This window comes from Notolepis coatsorum (assembly GCF_963971535.1).
Source record: "Notolepis coatsorum genome assembly, contig: SCAFFOLD_2125, whole genome shotgun sequence".
Classification (NCBI taxonomy): Eukaryota; Metazoa; Chordata; class Actinopteri; order Aulopiformes; family Paralepididae; genus Notolepis; species Notolepis coatsorum.
In genome coordinates, this window is record NW_028174337.1 from 2,022 (window position 1) to 22,500 (window position 20,479).

A 20,479-nucleotide genomic window follows, 5' to 3' on the forward strand; every position below is an offset into this window, starting at 1 on the left:
TAGCAACGCGTCTCCTGCATTGGTGGTGAGCGCCTTGCCCACTGCACCACCTAGCCGCTCAAGCACTGCAATTTCTGTATGAAAACTGCTATACAAATAAAGTTATTATTATTATTGTTATTATTATTATTATTATTATTATTATTATTATTATTATTATTATTATTATTATTATTATTATTATTATTATTATTATTATTATTATTATTATTATTATTATTTATTATTATTATTATTATTATTATTATTATTATTATTATTATTATTATTATTATTATTATTATTATTATTATTATTATTATTATTATTATTATTATTATTATTATTATTATTATGTGTGTGTGTGTGTATATGTGTGTGTGTATATATATGTGTGTGTATATGTGTGTGTGTGTGTGTGTATGTGGTAGTGTGTGCTTGTGGTCAGTGTGTGTGTGTGTGTGTGTATGTGTGTGTGTGTGTGTATGTGTGTGTGTGTGTGTGTGTGTGTGTGTGTGTGTGTGTGTGTGTGTGTGTGTGTGTGTACCTGTTGGGCGGCGTGGAGAACAGGCCCAGGATGACGTCTCTCCCCTGCATGCGGAGCACGTCGCTGGTGCCGTGCAGCAGGTTGAAGTAGAAGTGCGAGTCTCCCGGGACGGAGCAGTTGAGACGGGCCTTCAGGAAGGACGTCCACTGCTTCTCCAGCACCCGCTGGGACCCGCCCAGGTCCGCCTTGCACACCCGCGCCACGCGGGACACCATCACCTGGACGCGCACCAGGCAAGTCGGGAAGACCGAGTGAGCCTGGAGCAAACACTAGCGCGGGATCCACAAAGAATGGCTTTTGCACGGTGCTAATTGCACCCTTACTTACAATTCATTATGAGTTGAAAATAATGGGGGACCCTGGTGTAAAAAAATGGACCGCGCAGGTGATTGATTGATTGAATGGGTACAATACAGTACGGCTCAATACACACAATTGTTAAGGGGATGCAGACCAGACAGAGAGAGACTTTCGTCTTGTTTACATCAGGGTCCCCCATTTTCAATTCATAATGAGGGTGCAATTAGCACCGTGCAATCCATTCTTTGTGGATCCCGCCCAGAGCTGTCTGATTCTGACACTTTAGTCTGATTTTGAATAAGGAGGGCCAGTACCCCGGGCGCGGTGGAGGCCGGGGGCAGGCCCTTCAACTTGCGAGGCCCAGGGAGAGTGCTTAAGTGTGGGCCCCAAGGGAAGGCGTGTGTGTGTGTGTGTGTATAGGGGAGAGTTTAGTTTCGTTTCCTTTAGCTTATTTCTTCACACAGTATCATCATCATCATCATCATCAAACCTTTATTTGAATAGGCAGGTTAATTAAGAACACGTTCTTATTTTCAATAACGGCCTATTTGGGGGTAAAAAGCCCCCTAGGGGAAAGGGGATGGGGGATAAAATCAAATAAATAAAAATAAAACACAAAGGAACATTATTAAAAAGGAAGGACATACATACAGAGCAACAACTGAACTGAACAACAACTGGCGGACAACAGAACAATAGTGGCAGCATGGTGTTAGCACATGGAGAAACATCTACATGAGTGCTCTAGGTAGGGAGTTTGTTAAAGTTTCCTTAAACAATCGAATTGAAATAAACATTTCCATATTTAAGGTTTTTTGAAGTGTGTTCCAGCTATCAGCTGCTGCGTACTGAAAGGAGGAACGGCCTTGTGAGGAGTTGGCATGGGGGGCGTTTACCAGGATATGTGTGGCTGACCGGGTGTGGTAATTTGGGAGTGGACGAGGGTGGACTAGGCGAGTAAGGTAAGGGGGATTACGGCCTAGAAGTGTTTTATATACAAAGGCCAGCCAGTGGATGTTGCGTCTAATCTCCAGGGAGGGCCAGTTTACTAGGGAGTATAGCTCGCAGTGGTGGGTCCTGTAGGGGGCATTGGTAGCGAAGCGAATGGCGGAGTGATATAGGATATCTAAGCGCTCTAGATCACCTTTACGGGTATAAAAACAACAACACAATAACGACAACTGTACACAAGATATACAGTGCAGGAAGAGGCAGAAAAGCCCAGAAGGCTTATAAGAAACCACCTATAATAATTAAGATAATTATATTACATATAGCAAGTTGGAAAACAAGATCAATGTAGATCAAGTGTGTAAGTTAAAATACATTACACTGATTACAATACACAAGTTACAATACACTGTTACAATATAATAATCAGATGTTCCTTCAAACCTTTTTTGTACGTTTTTGAAGAAGGTTTCTTTTGCCAGATGGAGAAAATCATTCCATCATTTCACACAGAAATTTAGGAAGAGAGAAAGAGAGAGAGGCCCAGTTCAGACCTGGGATTAACCCTTTCACTACCACACTACCAGAAGGTTAACCCTTTCACTACCACACTACCAAAGGGTTAACCTTTCACTGCCACACTACAACCCTTTCACTACCACACTACAGACGGTTAACCTTTCACTACCACACTACAGACGGTTAACCTTTCACTACCACACTACAGACGGTTAACCCTTTCACTACCACACTACAGACGGTTAACCTTTCACTACCACACTACAGACGGTTAACCCTTTCACTACCACACTACAGACGGTTAACCCTTTCACTACCACACTACAGACGGCTAACCTTCTGTAGTGTGGTAGTGACAGGGTTAAACTTATGTAGTGTGGTAGTGAAAGGGTTAACCTTCTGGGTGATGACGGACCCCAGTATGTCTCTGCACACCTGGCATTAGAATGCGTCTCCACCTGCGTCTCGAGGGACCACCCGCTCAATATGCAAATAAACACTTAGGCCGACGCCCACGGGCTACTAAAGATGCATGCAAATGAGATCATTAATAGAGGGCACGCGGTGTTCCATTGCAATTGACAATGTTACTCTAAAACCCCTTTAATTTAATAATAATGATAATAATACTCTCTATTTGTATAGCACCTTTCATAATAGGAATTGCCGGCCAAAGTGCTTCACAGCATACAATTGGCATAATTATAGACAGGCATAGAGAATAGATAATAAAACCTCCCGGAAAATTTGTAATAGGTTTCTGTCATTAATTAAAATCAATGAAAAATACAAATTAAATAAAAAAAAAGATTGTAATAGACTTCTGTTATTAAAATCTATATATTTAAAAAATTAAGATTGTAATAGATTTCTGTGTTAAAATGTCCACCTCCAGGGTCTGAGGCCCCACTTGTATCTGCAAACAACAGTGCCATTTACGCATCTATGGGGGCGGGCTACACTCATCATTCTCCTTCCATATTCTCATCGTGGATATTAGCCGACACCTCACCTGCATTCTGCATGAATTTTGCTTCTCATGTTATCCAAATGACCCAAAAGGGACGAAGATATGGGAAACACCCTGCAGATGAAACCACATTACCAGAGACGTCGGAATGATCAGAAATTGTCTCTCTCCAGCGATGAAAGCTGTCTACAAAAGCTGATAGGTGTAACGTTTGGGGGTTCGCTCTAGTGGCTGAGCGGGCCTCTAGCGTTCCCTGGTGGGTACATCTATGTCTACCTGTCTTCTTATGCCCTCATGTGTTTTACCTCTGTGTCAGTAGTTCACTGAATCGTGCCGTGAGTAAGTACTATGCATTCCTGTTAAAGCCTTATTATACAACGGGTAGGTCCGACCACGCATTGTGATTGGTCGAGAGCGTTCCAAGCCGTGAGTATATTCGTGATACACTCACGGTTAAATCACCATGGATATACCCAGGGGTGTAGCTCCAGATTCTGGGCCCCATGAAAGAATGTATTTGTAGGCCCCCATTGAATGCGAGCGCACGTAAGCGGAATTTTTTTTGGCCATTTTTTTATTGATGCAAACGCATAATATGGTTTTTACCTATACATTCGGATCAGCAGTTCAGCACCTGCACTGTTGGTGGGTGAGCCTAGTAAAGGATGTCGCATTGCGTTCATCTTCAATGAATGGACCAATGCAATAGTCTACCAAAGCCCCCCCTCTCTCTATATATATCTCACACACACACACACACACTTCAGAAACAAACATAGTATCAATGAGAGCATCAATAATACACCTGAGTGATGTCTAGTAAAAAAAAAAAAAAAAAAAATTGGGCCCCCCCCCAGTGCTGGGCCCTTGGAATCATCCTAAGCTACCCCCCCCCCCCCCCAGCTACGCCCCTGGATATACCACTGCGCTGGCTTTAGAATGTATGTTGTAGAAAGTTTCAACTGCCATTCATCAAACGTAAACTGTCAACGTGACCTACTCCGCGGACAACGTTACGTTTGATTTAACGTACCCGTTAACTATAAACGAGTGGATAGATATAGAGGAGTCTAATGTAGTGGGCTTTCCACTCTCCAAGACATTTACAACAAGCATTGCAGGAGTAAGGCTAAGAGAATAATAAAAGACTCTAGCCACCCAAACAACTGCCTCTTTGAACTGCTGCGGTCAGGCAAGCAATACCGGAGTGGTGTCGGTGGTGTTGAAGGATTAATTGCGCCTTTTCTCCAGCGCGTCCAGCTCATCTTTCGTTGAATTGGCACGTCTAATATAATTTTTATGAATACCGTTAGACGTAGGCCCGTCCTCTATATCTATCCACTCGCTTACAGTTCACGGTTACGTTCAATTAGACTAATACGTCATTCGTTTGCGTTGCCAAGCTGGTTGATAGCCTACTCCATTTGAAATTCCATAGCAACGATACATCTTTAGGATAGGAAAAAGAAATCTACGCCAAGTTCACTGAAATAAATATAATATAATAATATAATATATTATTGCTGTATAAAAGCAATAATACACTCAAACCAGTGGGATATCATGAATAGTGTCACTCTGTGATGCCGACGCCACTCAAGCTTCTCTCTCGTGGCTGCGGGCGCATCACAGCCGTGGCAATATTCATGATATTCCACAGGTTCTGGTGTATTATTGCTTAATAGTCCCTCGTCGCCACGGGAGATGAGTAAGAAATGTCTTTGCTTATAGTTATCGTGTCATTCCTACCTTGCCGCGTTTAACGTATCATGGAAAAGTTTGCTTTGGTATTCTGTTTATTTAATCCGTTTTTGGAGACTATAGCTTTCTCCACCTTTTATTTTCCCCCCTGTTTGTGTTATCGTTTCGTGTCTTCAGCTTACTGTCGTGTTTCGTGTGAGACTGAGCCGTCTTCCCTTTTGTTCGTTTCCTGTTATGCGTGTTCTTCACTCGCTTACTCAAAATAAAGAGTCGTGTTTTGTTCGGAAATCAACACCTGCATCCCGTCTCCTCTGTTCTGCACGGCACCTGGGTCCAACGCACGTTATCCCATTCGTAACAGATAGGTCTATCTCGAAAAAATATCACATAGCACTTTCCTTGCATTTTCATTCCATACTAGGGATTCATATCCCCCCCCCCCCAAAAAAATAAGACATTTTCTGTCCTGGGGAATAGAAGCACACTATCCCGGGAATATTGATTTGCTTTTATTAAGGCATAACTTCAGCTAGCAGTCAAAACCCGCTGGTCATAACTCAGGAGGCAGCTGCAGGGCTACTAAAGGGAATATATGCATAAATCTACGAGTTCTCACCCAGACAGATTTATCCGGTGTTATATTAATAATTATTACGGCAAAATAACTGCCTTTTATGTTATTAATCAGCATTAGAAAACCCAATATAAGCTCTACCAGAAATCAGGAGTGGAAAAAAAGGTTGTAGCCAGCTATATTGATAAAGACCTAAAACAGCATATTTTTGCTTGCCTGCAATCAGTGATGTTTTCTCACCCTGCCATATATATACGATGAGGCATAAAAACATCAAAACAATCCATACGGGGTTGAGTTCGTCTGGGAAAGGACTGACGACGGGACACTGGAATATTCTTCCAAGTCGGGAAGTTTCTAAGCATTTAGAAGAAGTGCCCGCAGAGCAACAACGAGGATAGAAAAGGTCTTTAATTAGGGTGTAAAGGTACACGTATGCGTACCGAACCGCTTCAGTACTGGACCTAAGGTTCAGTACGGCTGTGTACCGAACGAATACAACGGTACGTTAACCACTAACGAACGCACGTGCAGAAAAAAATATGTGCGTGCAGAATTGAATTAAAAACTTGATTATTAATTTCAATATAGAATATTCGTTGACAGCCATACAAGTACAATTAGTTACTGCACACTACATCACCCCTGAGTGGAACATGGAAAGCCAAACTTTCCCCCAGTGTACCGAAAACCCGTACCGAACCGTGGTTTTTGTGTACCGTTATACCCCTATAAGGCTAATAATTGTTTTGTTGATGCTTGCGATCATGGGGAAGCATGGGGCTTCTGAAGAGGCACAGTGAGCGTTATATCATGGAAAAACTCGCTTTTACTTTGGATTCGCTCAACATGATTTCTATTAAAAAGGAGGATGAAAGAGAGAGCAGGTACTTTCGCCTTTCAGTAAAATAATTATACGATTCCAGTAGGCTTGTCCCCGACTAAGGATTTGTATAGTCGACTTTGATTGGTAGTGTCCCCCCCTCCGAATAAAAAAAATATATATTATACTTTTTTATCATCATTCCATTTGGGCTAGGGGGGGGTGCTTAATGTCTGAAGGAGTCGACTGAAGGCTTCTTGTCCTCTGCTAAAGCATGCAATTGGTCCACTGATGGATACATCTTGATATTAGTCTAGTCTAGTGTGTTCATTAGATGGGTGAAATCCTCTTTCAGTGCCTCTGTGCCCGTTTTCTTAGGCAGTTAGCCTCTGGTATGCGTGCCATTAGTGTTAGCCACGCTTCTAGGCCTCTTTGCTTTTGGAAAGAATGATCCCAAAAAATATATATATATATTCAAATATATATTTCTTTGCAATCGACTAAGAGGTTGGCAATTGACTACGGCTCCTTTCGAATAGTCGACTAATCGAGGTCAGCCCTAGACTCCAGAAGACAATGACAATGTTGACTAGGTGGTCCATCGATGTGGGCCGGGATACATTCTGCGTACACACACTGCGAACACAATGAGGCCCAGACGACCGCCTCCCAACGTGGCCTGAGCGATCGGACCTCAATGCGTCTTGGGTGTGTGCGTTCACAGTTCACACCATGTGCTTAGAGCTGGTCACATGTGATCAGATCACCCAAGAGGCATGTTAATAATGCCAGGTCTCAACAGGGCCTAAGTAGTAGAATCGAAGAGGGCAGAGAGAGAGAGAGAGAGAAAGGATTGCATAGTAACAGACAGTATATTTTGTCATATCATTCATTCCATGTGGAGATGTAGATCTTATATAAGACTGTGTACCTTCGGGGACAGAGCTTTCAGCGTGGCAGCTCCCACCCTCTGGAACTCCCGCCCCGCAGAACTCCGCAACGCCCCAACTCTGGACTCATTAAAAAAAACTCCTCAAAACCCACCTCTTCAACTTGGCCTTTAACCCTAATTTCTCACTTTGTATGTTGTGTCTGTCCACTATGTTTGTTACTTTTGTTATTCCCCCCCCCCCTATGTAAAGCGACCTTGGGTCTTCTGAAAGGCGCTATATACAATTAAATAAATAATCAAATGAAGTTATTATTATTATTATTATTATTATTATTATTATTATTATTATTATTATATTATTATTATTATTATTATTATTATTATTATTATTATTATTATTATTATTATTATTATTATTATTATATACTTCATGAAAATCTTGTTGAGAAGGTACGCAAACGTTGTGTAATGCTCAATAAATATGACAAAGGCAGAGAGAGGAGAGAGAGAGAGAGAGAGAGAGAGAGAGAGAGAGAGAGAGAGAGAGAGAGAGAGATAGGAGAGAGAGAGAGAGAGAGAGAGAGAGAGAGAGAGAGAGAGAGAGAGAGAGAGAGAGAGCATGTACCTTGTCTAGATGGGGATTGACGTACATCTCTATTGCTTATCTCTGCTTTGGCAATGCTAACTTGTGTTGAAGCGCAACAAATTAGCTCTTTGAAAGGCAATGAGTTAAATTGATCTGGATTGAATTGTGTGTGAGAGAGAGAGAGAGAGAGAGAGAGAGAGAGAGAGAGAGAGAGAGAGAGAGAGAGAGAGAGAGAGAGAGAGAGAGAGAGAGAGAGAGAGAGAGAGAGAGAGAGAGAGAGAGAGAGAGACAGAGGAGAGAGAGATACAGATGAGAGAGAGAGAGAGAGAGAGAGAGAGAGAGAGAGAGGGAGAGGCAGGAGGAGGAGGAGGAGGAGGAGGAGGAGGAGGAGGAGGAGGAGGAGGAGGAGGAGCCAGTGAGGAGGAGTACCTTTTCAAGGTGATGAAATTCCATGGCCATCTCTCTGAAGAAGAAGTAGATGTGAGGCCCCCACTCGACTGCACTCACAAAGAAAGGCTCTGGAAAACAAAACACAAGACATAAGTGCTGACAAATAAACACACGCGGGTGCACACACACACACACACACACACACACACACACACACACACACACACACACATAGAGACACACATAGAGACACACACACACACACACAGAGACAGACAGACATTCTGAGTGTAGCGGTAAAAACTCCATATCCACGCACACACGCCGCTGTAACAACAAGCACATCAATATACGGCGAGTTGGCATCGTCCAGGGGTCGGGCCGTTAAATATTCATGTCCTGTTTAATTTATCATCGCGGGAGACGTTATATAATATATCATTTATTTATTCATCCGGCCTCGCTCCCGCTCTGACCTGCCGCAGCCCGCGTCGCCGTCAAGGGACGACAGGCTGAATGAAGAGAGACGTGTCGGGGCTTGATTTGGGGTCGTTAACACCCGGCGATCTGGGGGGTCAAACCGACCGTGCGATATACATCACTCTGGTGCATGGAGCGCTTTCCGGTTCCCATCGGAGCTGCCGTGGCGTTGTTTACCGTATTCGTGTTGACTGAATACCTTTATTCAAGGTAAACAACAGGAAGTTATAATGCCGTTCCATTGTTTTTTAGATTTCTATTGTGTGTGATTGTGCAGTTAAAGCAATGTCAAAACATAAAACAGTTTAAAATAAAAAAAATACAGTCAAATGGTTTTCCGGAGGTACAGAGATGAAGAAGGGGTTTGATAACTGGCAGTATGTATGTGTATGTATGTATATATAAATGTATATATGTGCATATGTAGGTATATAGTTGTATATATGTATAAAAAGTTATAATGCCGTTATAATGCCGTTATAATTGTCTTATTATATGTCGACAGTAATTGATAGTACTAAAGAAAATAACAAGTTTGACACAGACGTTCGGGTAAGGGGCAGGAGCTAAAACATCCAACATCCAATCAAGCAGGGGTTTGTTAAGGCTCCAGTACCATGAGCTGATGGCGTAGTCGAAATGGCACTGGACCCGGCATGAGGCAAGGGTTTTTAGGCAGTCAAAGTTAAGAAAAATGGACTTCCTAGCTAGGAACCTTGTTCTGGCGCTTATCTTGCCCAGGAAATTTAGGGCCATGATGTGGACACCTCCTAGAGTCTCATCTAGGATACTACCTAGATATTTTACTGAGGGCTGTGATGTGATAGTTGTGCCTCCGGTGGTTAAAACAAGTTTGTCCTCCCTGCTTAGCCTTATTTTTGAACCCATTAATATGGATTCTGTCTTGCCTAGATGCAGTGACAACCTATTGTCTGTTAGCCAGTTCTTTATACTATCAATGTTGTCAGCTAGGATGTCCTGTATATGAATATGATTTTTGTCTTTGTGCGACACAAGAATGGCTGGATCATCAGCATAAAAAAATAACGGGCTGGTGCAGGCAGCTTTCATGTCATTGATGTACAGCAGGAAGAGCAAGGGCCCAAGTACACTGCCCTGAGGGACCCCGCAAGAGATGGGCATGGTCTCGGATAGGACTCCCCCTATGTCCACTCTCTGATCCCTCCCTGATAGGTATGACCTCATCCAGCTAACGGCAGAGCTGTCCATCCCCAGAGCCTTCAGTTTTGCTAACAGAATGTTATGGTCAACTGTGTCAAAGGCTTTTTGAAGGTCAAGAAGTACTAGGCCACACAGTTTCCCTTCATCAATTTCTCTCCTAATAAAATCAGTGAGATACAGGAGACGGGTGTCTGTTGAGCATGATTTTCTAAAACCTGACTGCAGCTCATAAAATAAGTTGTGTTTGTGTATGTATTCATATATTTGATCGTGTACCACTCTTTCAAAAACCTTAGATATTACATTTAAAATCGAGACTGGTCTGAGGTTGCTGGCATTTGTTTTACTCCCCTTCTTATAGATTGGGGTCACTTTTGCTCGGTTAAAATCAGTGGGCACTGGGCACTTTTCCCTGCTCAAGTGAGTGATGAGTGGGGCAATAACTGCTGAGGCATCTCTCAGATACCTATAGCGCTGATGCCGTCGAGCCCCGTAGCCTTACTTACACTGAGCTCACATAGCATCTTGTCTACATCAGGGGTTCCCAAACTTTTCAGGCCGGGACCCAGAAAATAAGGCGTCAGAGAGCCGCGGCCCAATGCACATCGTCAGGCTTTTTTTTTTTTTTTTCAGTCGACCGATTTTTTAAGCCAAATATCACTTCAATCCTATTAAGTTAGTTCAAGTTAGTTATTCATTTATATGTGCTATTTATGAGAGGGCTAACTTGTTGCAAAATAATAATGATAATAATAATAGCCTCATTAAAATACTATTGTTGCTTCGGTTGTTTTCAGCGTTTTATGTGCATAATCGGTTATTTAGTTTGAAATGTTCGTTGAAATAAGTAGATTTTTCGTTTTTGTTTATTTATTAAGTTAACCATATAGTCACATTTTAGAATACAATAGAATAGAATTTTAGAATACAACTAGAAACACTGTCCTGGCCTGCTTCTAAGTTCAGTGGCCTAAAAAAAATACAAATAAAAAATGTAATCATCTCGCGGCCCTCCCGTGGCTGCTCGCGGCCCACCTTTAGGTCGCGACCCCGACTTTGGGAACCACTGGTCTACATAATCAACTGTGATCTTGTTGAAGGAAAAAGCTCCCTGCTCAACCCCCAGGTTTCTGTGGTATTGAGTGACAAAGCCCTCTCCATATTCTCCTGTTCTGTCTGGCAGGTCAGAGACTAGCTTGCTGGCAACTGACGTGAAAAAGGTGTTAAACATAGTTCCAACTTTGCTTTTGTCAAACTCTACTCCCTTGTCGGTGTGTAGCCCGATGTTAGCCTCCGTGGCCTTGTTGTTTGATTTATTATCGCAGCCTAGATCTTTTTAGTGTTTTCCAAAGTTTCGATGGATTGTTGCTATTTTCAGATGACAGATATGATACTCACCATTGTGTCCTGTATGATAGGGTGGGTTGGCCTTCTCTTACAAAAAGGCGCAACAAACACAGTATTTATTTATTTTTAAAGCCCTTCTTGGTAAACAACCTGTTTATATCTCTTCACTGTTAGATTGGAATATTGGAACCTATTCAACTCGATCGAATGACTGGACGGTTCTTAGGGTCCCTCAAGTTTGTTCTGATCTATAAGGGAAGTCAGCTTTTTCCTTTGATGCCTCTAACTGGGATGTCTTTCAACTCTCTCTGAAATAGGAGGTTCTCCCTTCCCTTGGAATGTTTAAACGTATTTTACATTTACATTTACATTTAGTCATTTAGCTGACGCTTTTATCCAAAGCGACTTACAAGTTCTGTACGACAAGACAGCAAGAAGGGTACAACTCTATCAGCTGAGTAACAATGTGTATCAAAGTGTTGCGTGTTACAGTGTAGGTTAGTTTATTAGGACGTATGATTTCAGACTACCTGTGTGACTACCTGTAACTGTTTTAGCTGATATTTTAAAATTACTTTAAAAGTTTTTTTATTTTTACTCTGGTGTTTAATTTTCTGTGAATATTGTTTGTATTCTACTGTATTTTTTTGTACAATCGTTGTTTCTGTAAATGAGGGAAACCTCAGAAGCGTACGATTTTAAATAAAGGTTGAAATGAAATGATGGCGTTTTAATACTACGTTATTGCAGAATAATATCTCAGATGGAGGAGCAAATAACAGAATTCATTGAGATCAATAGAATAGTAGATGATCCCAGGGTGTTGTGGGATGCGGTCATGCGGTTTTATAAGATCTAATTCTATAATTGTTTCATCCAACCTACATAAATCTCGTTCACGCAAAAGGGGCGGATTTGGAAGCAAGATTTTTATATTTAGAACGACAAATGCAGGTTGATGTTTCTCCCGAAGTATCTCTTGAGCGTGAGGTTGTCAGAAAATAACTTATTTTGAATTTCTTTTTTTTTATCCACTTTTTCTCCTTATTTTTCTATTTTTCTGCTATCCCAATTTCGCCTCGCCAATTCTCCCTTCAATTCTTCCCTCCCCTGTCTCGAACGTTGCTAGACTATGCCTCCCACTGGTGGGCCGCAGTGAGGACCAAGCCTTGCATCACGTGTCCCCTCCGGTACACAAGGAGGCAGCTGTTGCATCTTTTCACCTGTACAGCGCAATCTCTCAGTGGCGAGGAGTAACGCGTGGGAGGCTCACGCTGCCCCCGATGCTTCCTGATTCTGCTGTGCAGGCATCACCAACTGACCTGTAGGAGTCGCTGTCCACAACGTCCAATCCCCACCCACCAGCTTTCCCACCCCTAACACTGCCAATTGTGTTAGTATGAACGACCAGCCAAGCTGGTACCAACGCCGAGAGCTGGGCTCAAACCCAGCATCTCCTGCGTTAGTGGCGAGCGTCTTGCCCGCCACTTAGCCGCCCCTTATTTTGAATTTCTGATTCATAGATCCTGCACTAATTATTATTTCCATGGTGCCCGCCCGAGCCGCCTCCTAGCTTATATCGAACATTTAAATTTTAATATTTTTAGAACGGTAGAGGTCGATTTAGATAGATGGATATAAATCCCAAACTCCATGCAGTCTCGATTCTCAATCATTTAAATGAATGTTTTGTCACGCATCAACGTCTACAGCTCCATGATCCCTCGGTCACCTCCAGTGGGGTATTAAGACAGGCTGCACTCAATACCGTCTAAATTTATTTGGAAGGGTAAACACCCTCATATAAAATGTTCTACCTTACAACATGTGAAATGTGCAGGTGGCCAGAATCTCCCAAATATAAAATTTTACTTCTGGGCTTTCATTCTCCGCCCTCTACACTCTTGGTTAAACCCAAGCTCATCTGCGGCGTGGCGCCCATTAGAGGAGAATCTAGTGTCTCCCCATAGGCTACAAGGCCTAATCTAGTGTCTCCCCATAGGCTACAAGGCCTAATCTACTCTAATATTCCATTTAAACAGTGTAGACCAATTAGACCAGTGTTTGGTCCAATTATATCACAGCTGTGTGTGCCTGCCTATACGGTGCTTATGTATGGGCTTTGATTAGTCCCTGTACATTTCTTTAAAAAAAATGTATAGATGCATGAATCTATATAGATATCTATATGAATTTTTTATAGTGAGTGAATGTACAGAATATGTTTTAAACTGTTTTTATATTATTCAATTTTTCTGTTTCTTTCTGGCTTAAACATCTAGCTGCAGGGACTACAACTGAAAACAAGCAACCCTGCTAATGTTGGCATATTTACAGTTTTTTTTATTTGTATTCACTTATAAATATATAACTGTTTATTGATATGCACTGTCCCTGATCAAATAAACTGAGTAAACAAAAAAAAAAAACTAAACTCATTGCAGTATGGCGCTTGGTGAGCTACCACACCAAGGTCATATCCAAAATTCCACCCCGATATTCCATTATTCCATAATTATGCATTACTTTTGGGAGGGCGGCCTGTTTAATTTCTCCACTGGTCTGACAGAGGGATACATATTATCCAATATTACCAAAGATTTTAGACTTCATTTTTCTTTCATTTGCAGCTTCGATCTGCCTTGTGTGCTTATGGAGTTCCCTGGGGGGAATAATTACCTCTGCTGCTCTGCCTCCAATACCTAGCATTATACAGGTCAGTCTACTCAAGGTTTGGTCTCCAAAACATATTTAGAGCAACAGTAAGTGTAACAGTACTGTATATCTGCATGTCGTGTATGTCATAAATGTTATGATGAATTGAAAATGGGGGACCCTGATGTAAACAAGACGAAAGTCTTTCTCTGGTCTGCATCCCCTTAACAGTTGTGTGTATTGAGCCGTACTGTATTGTACCCATTTTGCAATCTGTTAATAAAATTTTCAATCAATCAATCAATCAATCAATCAATCAATCAATCAATCAATCAATCAACACTCAAGCCAAGTCCGATTGACACCATATGGAAAAAGGATTTATCACTAACTAACTTTGAAATGTATTGGGCCAGAGTCTGGACCAACATATCACTCTCATCAAGAAACCCAAACCACCAAATGATACACTATAATTTTACTCTCAGAACGTACTGTACCCCACGCAAACTATTTCAGATGAACGTTTTTCAATCCCCAAACTGCACCCTCTTCCCCCAGGGGGTTCCTGGCACTTTTTTTTCCATATAACTTAGGAGTGTCTGGAAGTATTTAATTTTAGGTGTACTACATGGGCGCATGAAATAATATAAAATGTTTAATAATTTGATAAAACTTTTGTCTAAATAAAGAAATAAATAAGTTTAGCGCAAAATCTATAGCAGCATATTGCTCCTTTAAGTCCCCTTACACATTTCACATTATGAAAATGCATTTACTATGTTTAATTTTGTTTACATTTGTAATATTTCAATATTTCAAAGGTAATTGAAGGTGTCTAGAGAGCTGGAGGGGCGTGGTCAGTGTGGAGGTAATTGAAGGTGTCTAGAGAGCTGGAGGGGCGTGGTCAGTGTGGAGGTAATTGAAGGTGTCTAGAGAGCTGGAGGGGGCGTGGTCAGTGTGGAGGTAATAGACCTGTTGCTAAACCACGCCCCAAATAGAATTTGTCCAATCATATCACAGTGAAAATCCTCGCTGGCAGAAAACTCAGACATCAACAGAAAAGCCATTTGTGGGGCGCATCAAACCAAACGTCTGTGACCGAAACCACTGTGAAGAGTTCAGTTTCTATTTTTATTATCTAGCTAATATCTGATGGTGAAACTCTGTGCGTGGGGTACCTGTAATTCGGACACCAGGTACCCTGAAAGACTGGATGGAGGAGTATATTTTGTATCTTTTCCGAAGCCCAAAAGAAAACTCGACAAATGCAAGCGGTGGATTCTGTTGTGTTGTCGACCACATACACAACTGAATGTGAAGACCATTTCCAAGGACACTTATGTTTGCTCAAAGGTAAGGTCAATTCATAAAGACATAATATTTGACGGCATGTATTAGAAACGTAGACCAAACTATTAGTTAGCTAACGTTAGCTGCAAGCTAGCTAGCTAGCTGGTGTTATCCTAGCTAGCTAGCTACAGTGTTATCAACATCAACTATTTGCTGTCTGACTTTTCTTCCTCGCTAGTTAGCTGGTGTTTTTAGCTAACTTAACGTTTGCTAACTGTCTTTTTTCCTCAAAGCACTTCTGCCGGCCTGTGGAGCAGCCTCCCCCAAATGGAAGAAGGTGGACAAGAGGAGCAAGATGAACGATTGAGAAATCAACAAGCACAAATCGAATCACTGACGAGTATAAATACTGTTCTGAGACATAATCAAGTACCAAATAGATTAACACCAGAGGTCTTGCAGAACAGCCGTGGGTGTACCAGCCTATTTCAAATATGCCACTGGATTCACTTATGATCAATTCAATAATCTATGTACTGTGTTTAGTATACCTAGCAGTGAAACAGCACAGCAAACTTCAGTCCCATTGACATATACAGTAGCAGAAGTGATTGGCAAATTAACACAATGCAGCTCTTGCTTGTTCTTATGAAACTGAGACAAAATCATGATTTAAAAGATTTGGCATTTAGATTTATGATTGATGAACGAAGTGTTGGTACTTTGTTCAATGCATGGGTGGACTACATGTTCACAGTTCTAGGGGAACTAACCGCATGGCCTCATAGAGACATAATAATGGCACAAATGCCAGGAAAGTACAGAGAGGAATTTCCTACAACGATGGCAATATTAGACTGTACAGAGTTAAAAATTCAAACCCCAACTTCCAAAGCTACTCAACCTACAAGTCTGCAAACACATTAAAATCCCTCATAGCATGTGATCCACGAGGTTCTGTAATATTTTGTTCAACTCTTTTCACTGGATCTATGTCTGACAAAGAAATAGTTAGGCAGAGCAACTTTATTAAGCTAATGAAAAATCAGCTTAAACATGGCTATCTGCAGGAAGGGGATGGGCTTATGGTAGATAAAGGATTTTTATTTGAAAATGACCTACAAGAAATTGGACTTGAATTAAACATCCCACCCTTCGTCAGAGGAAAAAGGCAGATGCCCTCTACAGATGTCTGCCTAACAAAAAAAAGTGGCTGCACACAGGATACATGTTGAACGTGCTATATCAAAGATAAAGACATTTTAAATTGTGTCAGAGAGGATCCCTAACATAAGGTTGACAAACATCAACCAGATCTGGTATGTTGTGAGCATGCTGTCTAACTTCCAGCCAAGAATACCATTACCTGATAGCTCAAGCCACAACCAATGGGGTAGTCCTTTCCACCTACTGCTACCTATAGGGGTCTGGTTAATGATGTAGCTTATAGGTGTGCCTCTCATTCCTCTGTGTCTTATATATTTCCTCACTGATTCCTGACTCTTTCCTAAAGGCAGAAAGATACATGTTATGGTTAACTGTGTTATGCATAGTATTAACTATTCACTGTAGAAATGTATCGGATGTTGTGCCTAGGCTATTATTCTTTCACATCAAACTGCATGACGGTGCAAATTTTCCAATAAACTGTGAATGAGCACCATTTTGCCTTTATTACCAAATGTATCTGTGTTTTTATTGTGCTTTGAAACTACCTGTTAGGAGTGTAGGTGGGGATCACTGGTCTCCGTTTGCGGTTCAGTTTGGCTTTTGCCACCACTGCAGAGGTTATAGGTTGGCCTGCTACCTTCTTCCCAAGTCGGCCACTGCTGTACAGGAGGCAGTGTCTTCATTTTATGCACGAGAAATGTCTAAACTGTACATGAGCCCAATGATGTGTGCACAGTACCCTGGTGCCCTATGGTTTCAACAGAAATGAGAAGGGGAGAAAAGAAATAGGCTACTGTTTGAGAACACTGCTCGTACTAGCTGCTACTTGAATATAGCTCCCCTCTTCACTAAAATGTATCAGCAATAGTAGTAATCATGGATTATCGTCATAGTTCTTGTAATCTTCAATCAAGTCAACTGTAAGTAATGCTTGAGAGTAGCTAGCTAACGTTATATATAGCTAATGCTTGCATCACCATGGAGGTCTAAGGTAAATGTGTATCTCATGAACGTACTTTTCCACTGCATATTGTAACCCTCTCTGTCTGCTTCTAGATGAAATATTTGTGTTATCTTTAAAAAACAGGTCTATTACCTGCTGTGGTAAATCTCCCGCGGCCTAGCCCCTTTTGTGACTGTGAAGCAAGGCTTGCATCACAGTCAGGAAAGGGGCTACCTGCGGCCATCGTCAACAGTCATTCACGGTCGACTTTGTTTGTCCGAGTTTTCAAAGGGGGCGTGGCTTAGCAATAGGTCTATTGAAGGTATCCAAAGAGCTGGAGGGGGCGTGGTCAGTGTGTGAGGTAACAGGCATTACCTCGGAACCACTTGGAGTCGTGTTTGACCGTGCGGAGGGCGGGGCTGTCGCCAAGGCTACGATAGATCACGGCGTCGATGGCTAGAAAGTCTGTCACCGTACCGGTAAACAGACTGCCATCTGAGAGAGAGAGAGAGAGAGAGAGAGAGAGAGAGAGAGAGAGAGAGAGAGAGAGAGAGAGAGAGAGAGAGAGATTCAGATTCAGATTACTTTATTCACCATATTGTATATACAAATGGAACGTGATTCGACATTACAGTGCATGATTTTTTTCACAAATAGGAATAACATAATAATAAATAAATAAGTGCAAAACAGGACAGAACAGTGAGACAACAATAAGACAGTAAAAGTGCAGTGGTTGGGGACATGGAGAGAGAGAGAGAGAGAGAGAGAGAGAGAGAGAGAGAGAGAGAGAGAGAGAGAGAGAGATAGAGAGAGAGAGATAGAGAGAGAGAGAGATTAAAGAGAAGGGAGATCGAAGAAGGTCAGGAAGATTAAAAACCAAACAAGCAATGCAGACAGAGAGAGGTCTGACTATAAATCATGCGCTAAGGCAAACACAAGGACACCCGTGTCTCTCTGTGAAGGGTCGTCTAGCCTACTGCCTGCCAGCGCGCCTCTGGGCTCTGTGACAAGAGGGCACCTACCTGCAAACAGAGCCACGTTGGCGTGACGCGGGTCGTACGGGCATCGCGCCATCCCACTGACTGGCTCGCCCACCATCTCTAGAGTGTCTCTCTGCATCAGAGGACAAGTGTTACCATCGGGCAGAGAGACATGCAGAGAGACAGACAGGCAGACAGACAGACAGACAGACAGACAGACAGAGCGGCAGACATATAAACAAGTAGACAGAGAGGCAGACAGACGGACAGATAGGCAGGCCGGCAGGTCGACAGAGAGGCAGACAGACAGGCAGACAAACAGGGCAGCAGACATATAACCAGGTAGACAGAGAGGCAGACAGAGAGGCAGACAGAGAGGCAGACAGAGAGGCAGACAGAGAGGCAGACAGACAGACAGACAGACAGACAGACAGACAGACAGACAGACAGACAGACAGACAGACAGACAGACATATGAACAGGTAGACAGAGAGGCAGACAGACAGACAGAGAGGCAGACAGACAGACAGACAGACAGACAGACAGACAGACAGACAGACAGACAGACAGACAGACAGACAGACAGACAGACAGACAGACAGACAGACAGACAGACAACCAGACAGACAGACAGACAGACAGACAGACAGACAGACATACATATGAACAGGTAGACAGAGAGGCAGACACAGACATACAGACAGACAGACAAACAGACAGACAGACAGACAGCGAGGCAGACAGACAGACAGACAGACAGACAGACAGACAGACAGACAGACAGACAGACAGACAGACAGACAGACAGATAGAGAGGCAGACAGACAGACAGACAGACATATGAACAGGTAGACAGAGAGGCAGACAGACAGACAGACAGACAGACAGACAGACAGACAGACAGACAGACAGACAGACAGACAGACAGACAGACAGACAGACAGACAGACAGACAGACAGACAGACAGACAGACAGACAGACAGACAGACAGACCAGCTGGTAAACATGTATACATCGAGGGCAGAGACAGACAGACAGACACTCACAGTGTAGTTAGCACACAGTGGGTTGAAGGCATTTGTTCCGCAGACAAAGAGGCCGCCATGCTGGCTCAGTAGGACTTTGATGTAGTTGCGGCACTCTCCCTGCGGAGAAAACACAAAAGGAAAGGATTACAGGCGGAGAAAATCACAAGGTAGAGAGAGGGTCCCTATCACAAGGTAGAGAGAGGGTCCCTTTCAAAAAGACGGCTAAGCTCGAAACGACCACTCTAAATGTATTTTAAAGCTACCACGGTGAGCTACTGTAGGAAGCGTGCCGCTTCGTGGAGGGGGGGGGGGGGGGGGTAGCTGCATTCATTCTTTTCAACACCTGCAACAACACCCTGTTGGGATTTCTAGAATAGGAGAGGTCTTTGTTGGCGGTTTATCCATAATTCTATGGGTTTATCTGACTTAGTTATTTAAACCACACGTACACAGCATCAGTTGTTTAGCACCAGAGTGTTCCAGTCTTCAAGGAAGATGTTTCACAAGTCTGTCTGTCTGCCCTTACTGTCATGCACTTGTCCTAATAAACTAACCTACACTGTAGCACTCAACACTGTTTGATGAACATGGTTACTCGGCTGATAGAGTTGTGCCCTTCCTGATGACTTGTCGTACAGAACTTGTAAGTCGCTTTGGATAAAAGCGTCAGCTAAATGACTAAATGTAAATGTAATGTACAAGTGGCTTTCAGCCTCCATTACAACGTGAGGCCCGGAGTCTACATGTCTGTTTTTGCCTGGGAGCTCGACAATGTTTTCACATGTATTTATAATTAACTTTTATCAGCTTCAGTGCAAATGTGGCCTCGCCCCCTGGGGACTAGCTAGAGAGAGGTATGTACTTATTCACCTCTGTCTCTCTCTCTCTCTCTCTCTCTCTCTCTCTCTCTCTCTCTCTCTCTCTCTCTCTCTCTCTCTCTCTCTCCCTCTCTCTCTCTCTCTCCCTTTCATACTCTCTCCATCCCTCAGCATCTCTCACTCTCTCTCTCTGTCTCTGCCGACGCCTCTCTCCCGCACCTGTCTATTCTCTTCCTTCCTTCACAAACCTTTGATTGTCGCTTTCCCCCTCCCTCCTCCCGTCCTCCTTTCATCTGGTGTCCTTTGAAGTGACATCACTCTCTCTCCCTCCCTCCCTCCCTCCCTCC

The 20,479-nt window shown here is 42.7% G+C and overlaps 1 protein-coding gene across 1 annotated transcript in view; it reads right to left on the reverse strand.

Moving 5' to 3' along the window:
- Positions 1 to 526: 526 nt before the first annotated feature.
- The window catches only part of LOC311247573 (semaphorin-6B-like), a gene marked incomplete at both ends in the record, with an annotated part of 23,970 nt that continues 4,017 nt past the window's right edge, over positions 527 to 20,479 (reverse strand). The window contains 5 exons of the mRNA XM_084338606.1: positions 527 to 744; positions 8,272 to 8,360; positions 17,678 to 17,797; positions 18,328 to 18,418; positions 19,333 to 19,431. Of these exons, the coding sequence (XP_084194732.1) occupies positions 527 to 744; positions 8,272 to 8,360; positions 17,678 to 17,797; positions 18,328 to 18,418; positions 19,333 to 19,431 (617 nt within the window). The remainder of the gene's footprint in view (positions 745 to 8,271; positions 8,361 to 17,677; positions 17,798 to 18,327; positions 18,419 to 19,332; positions 19,432 to 20,479) is intronic.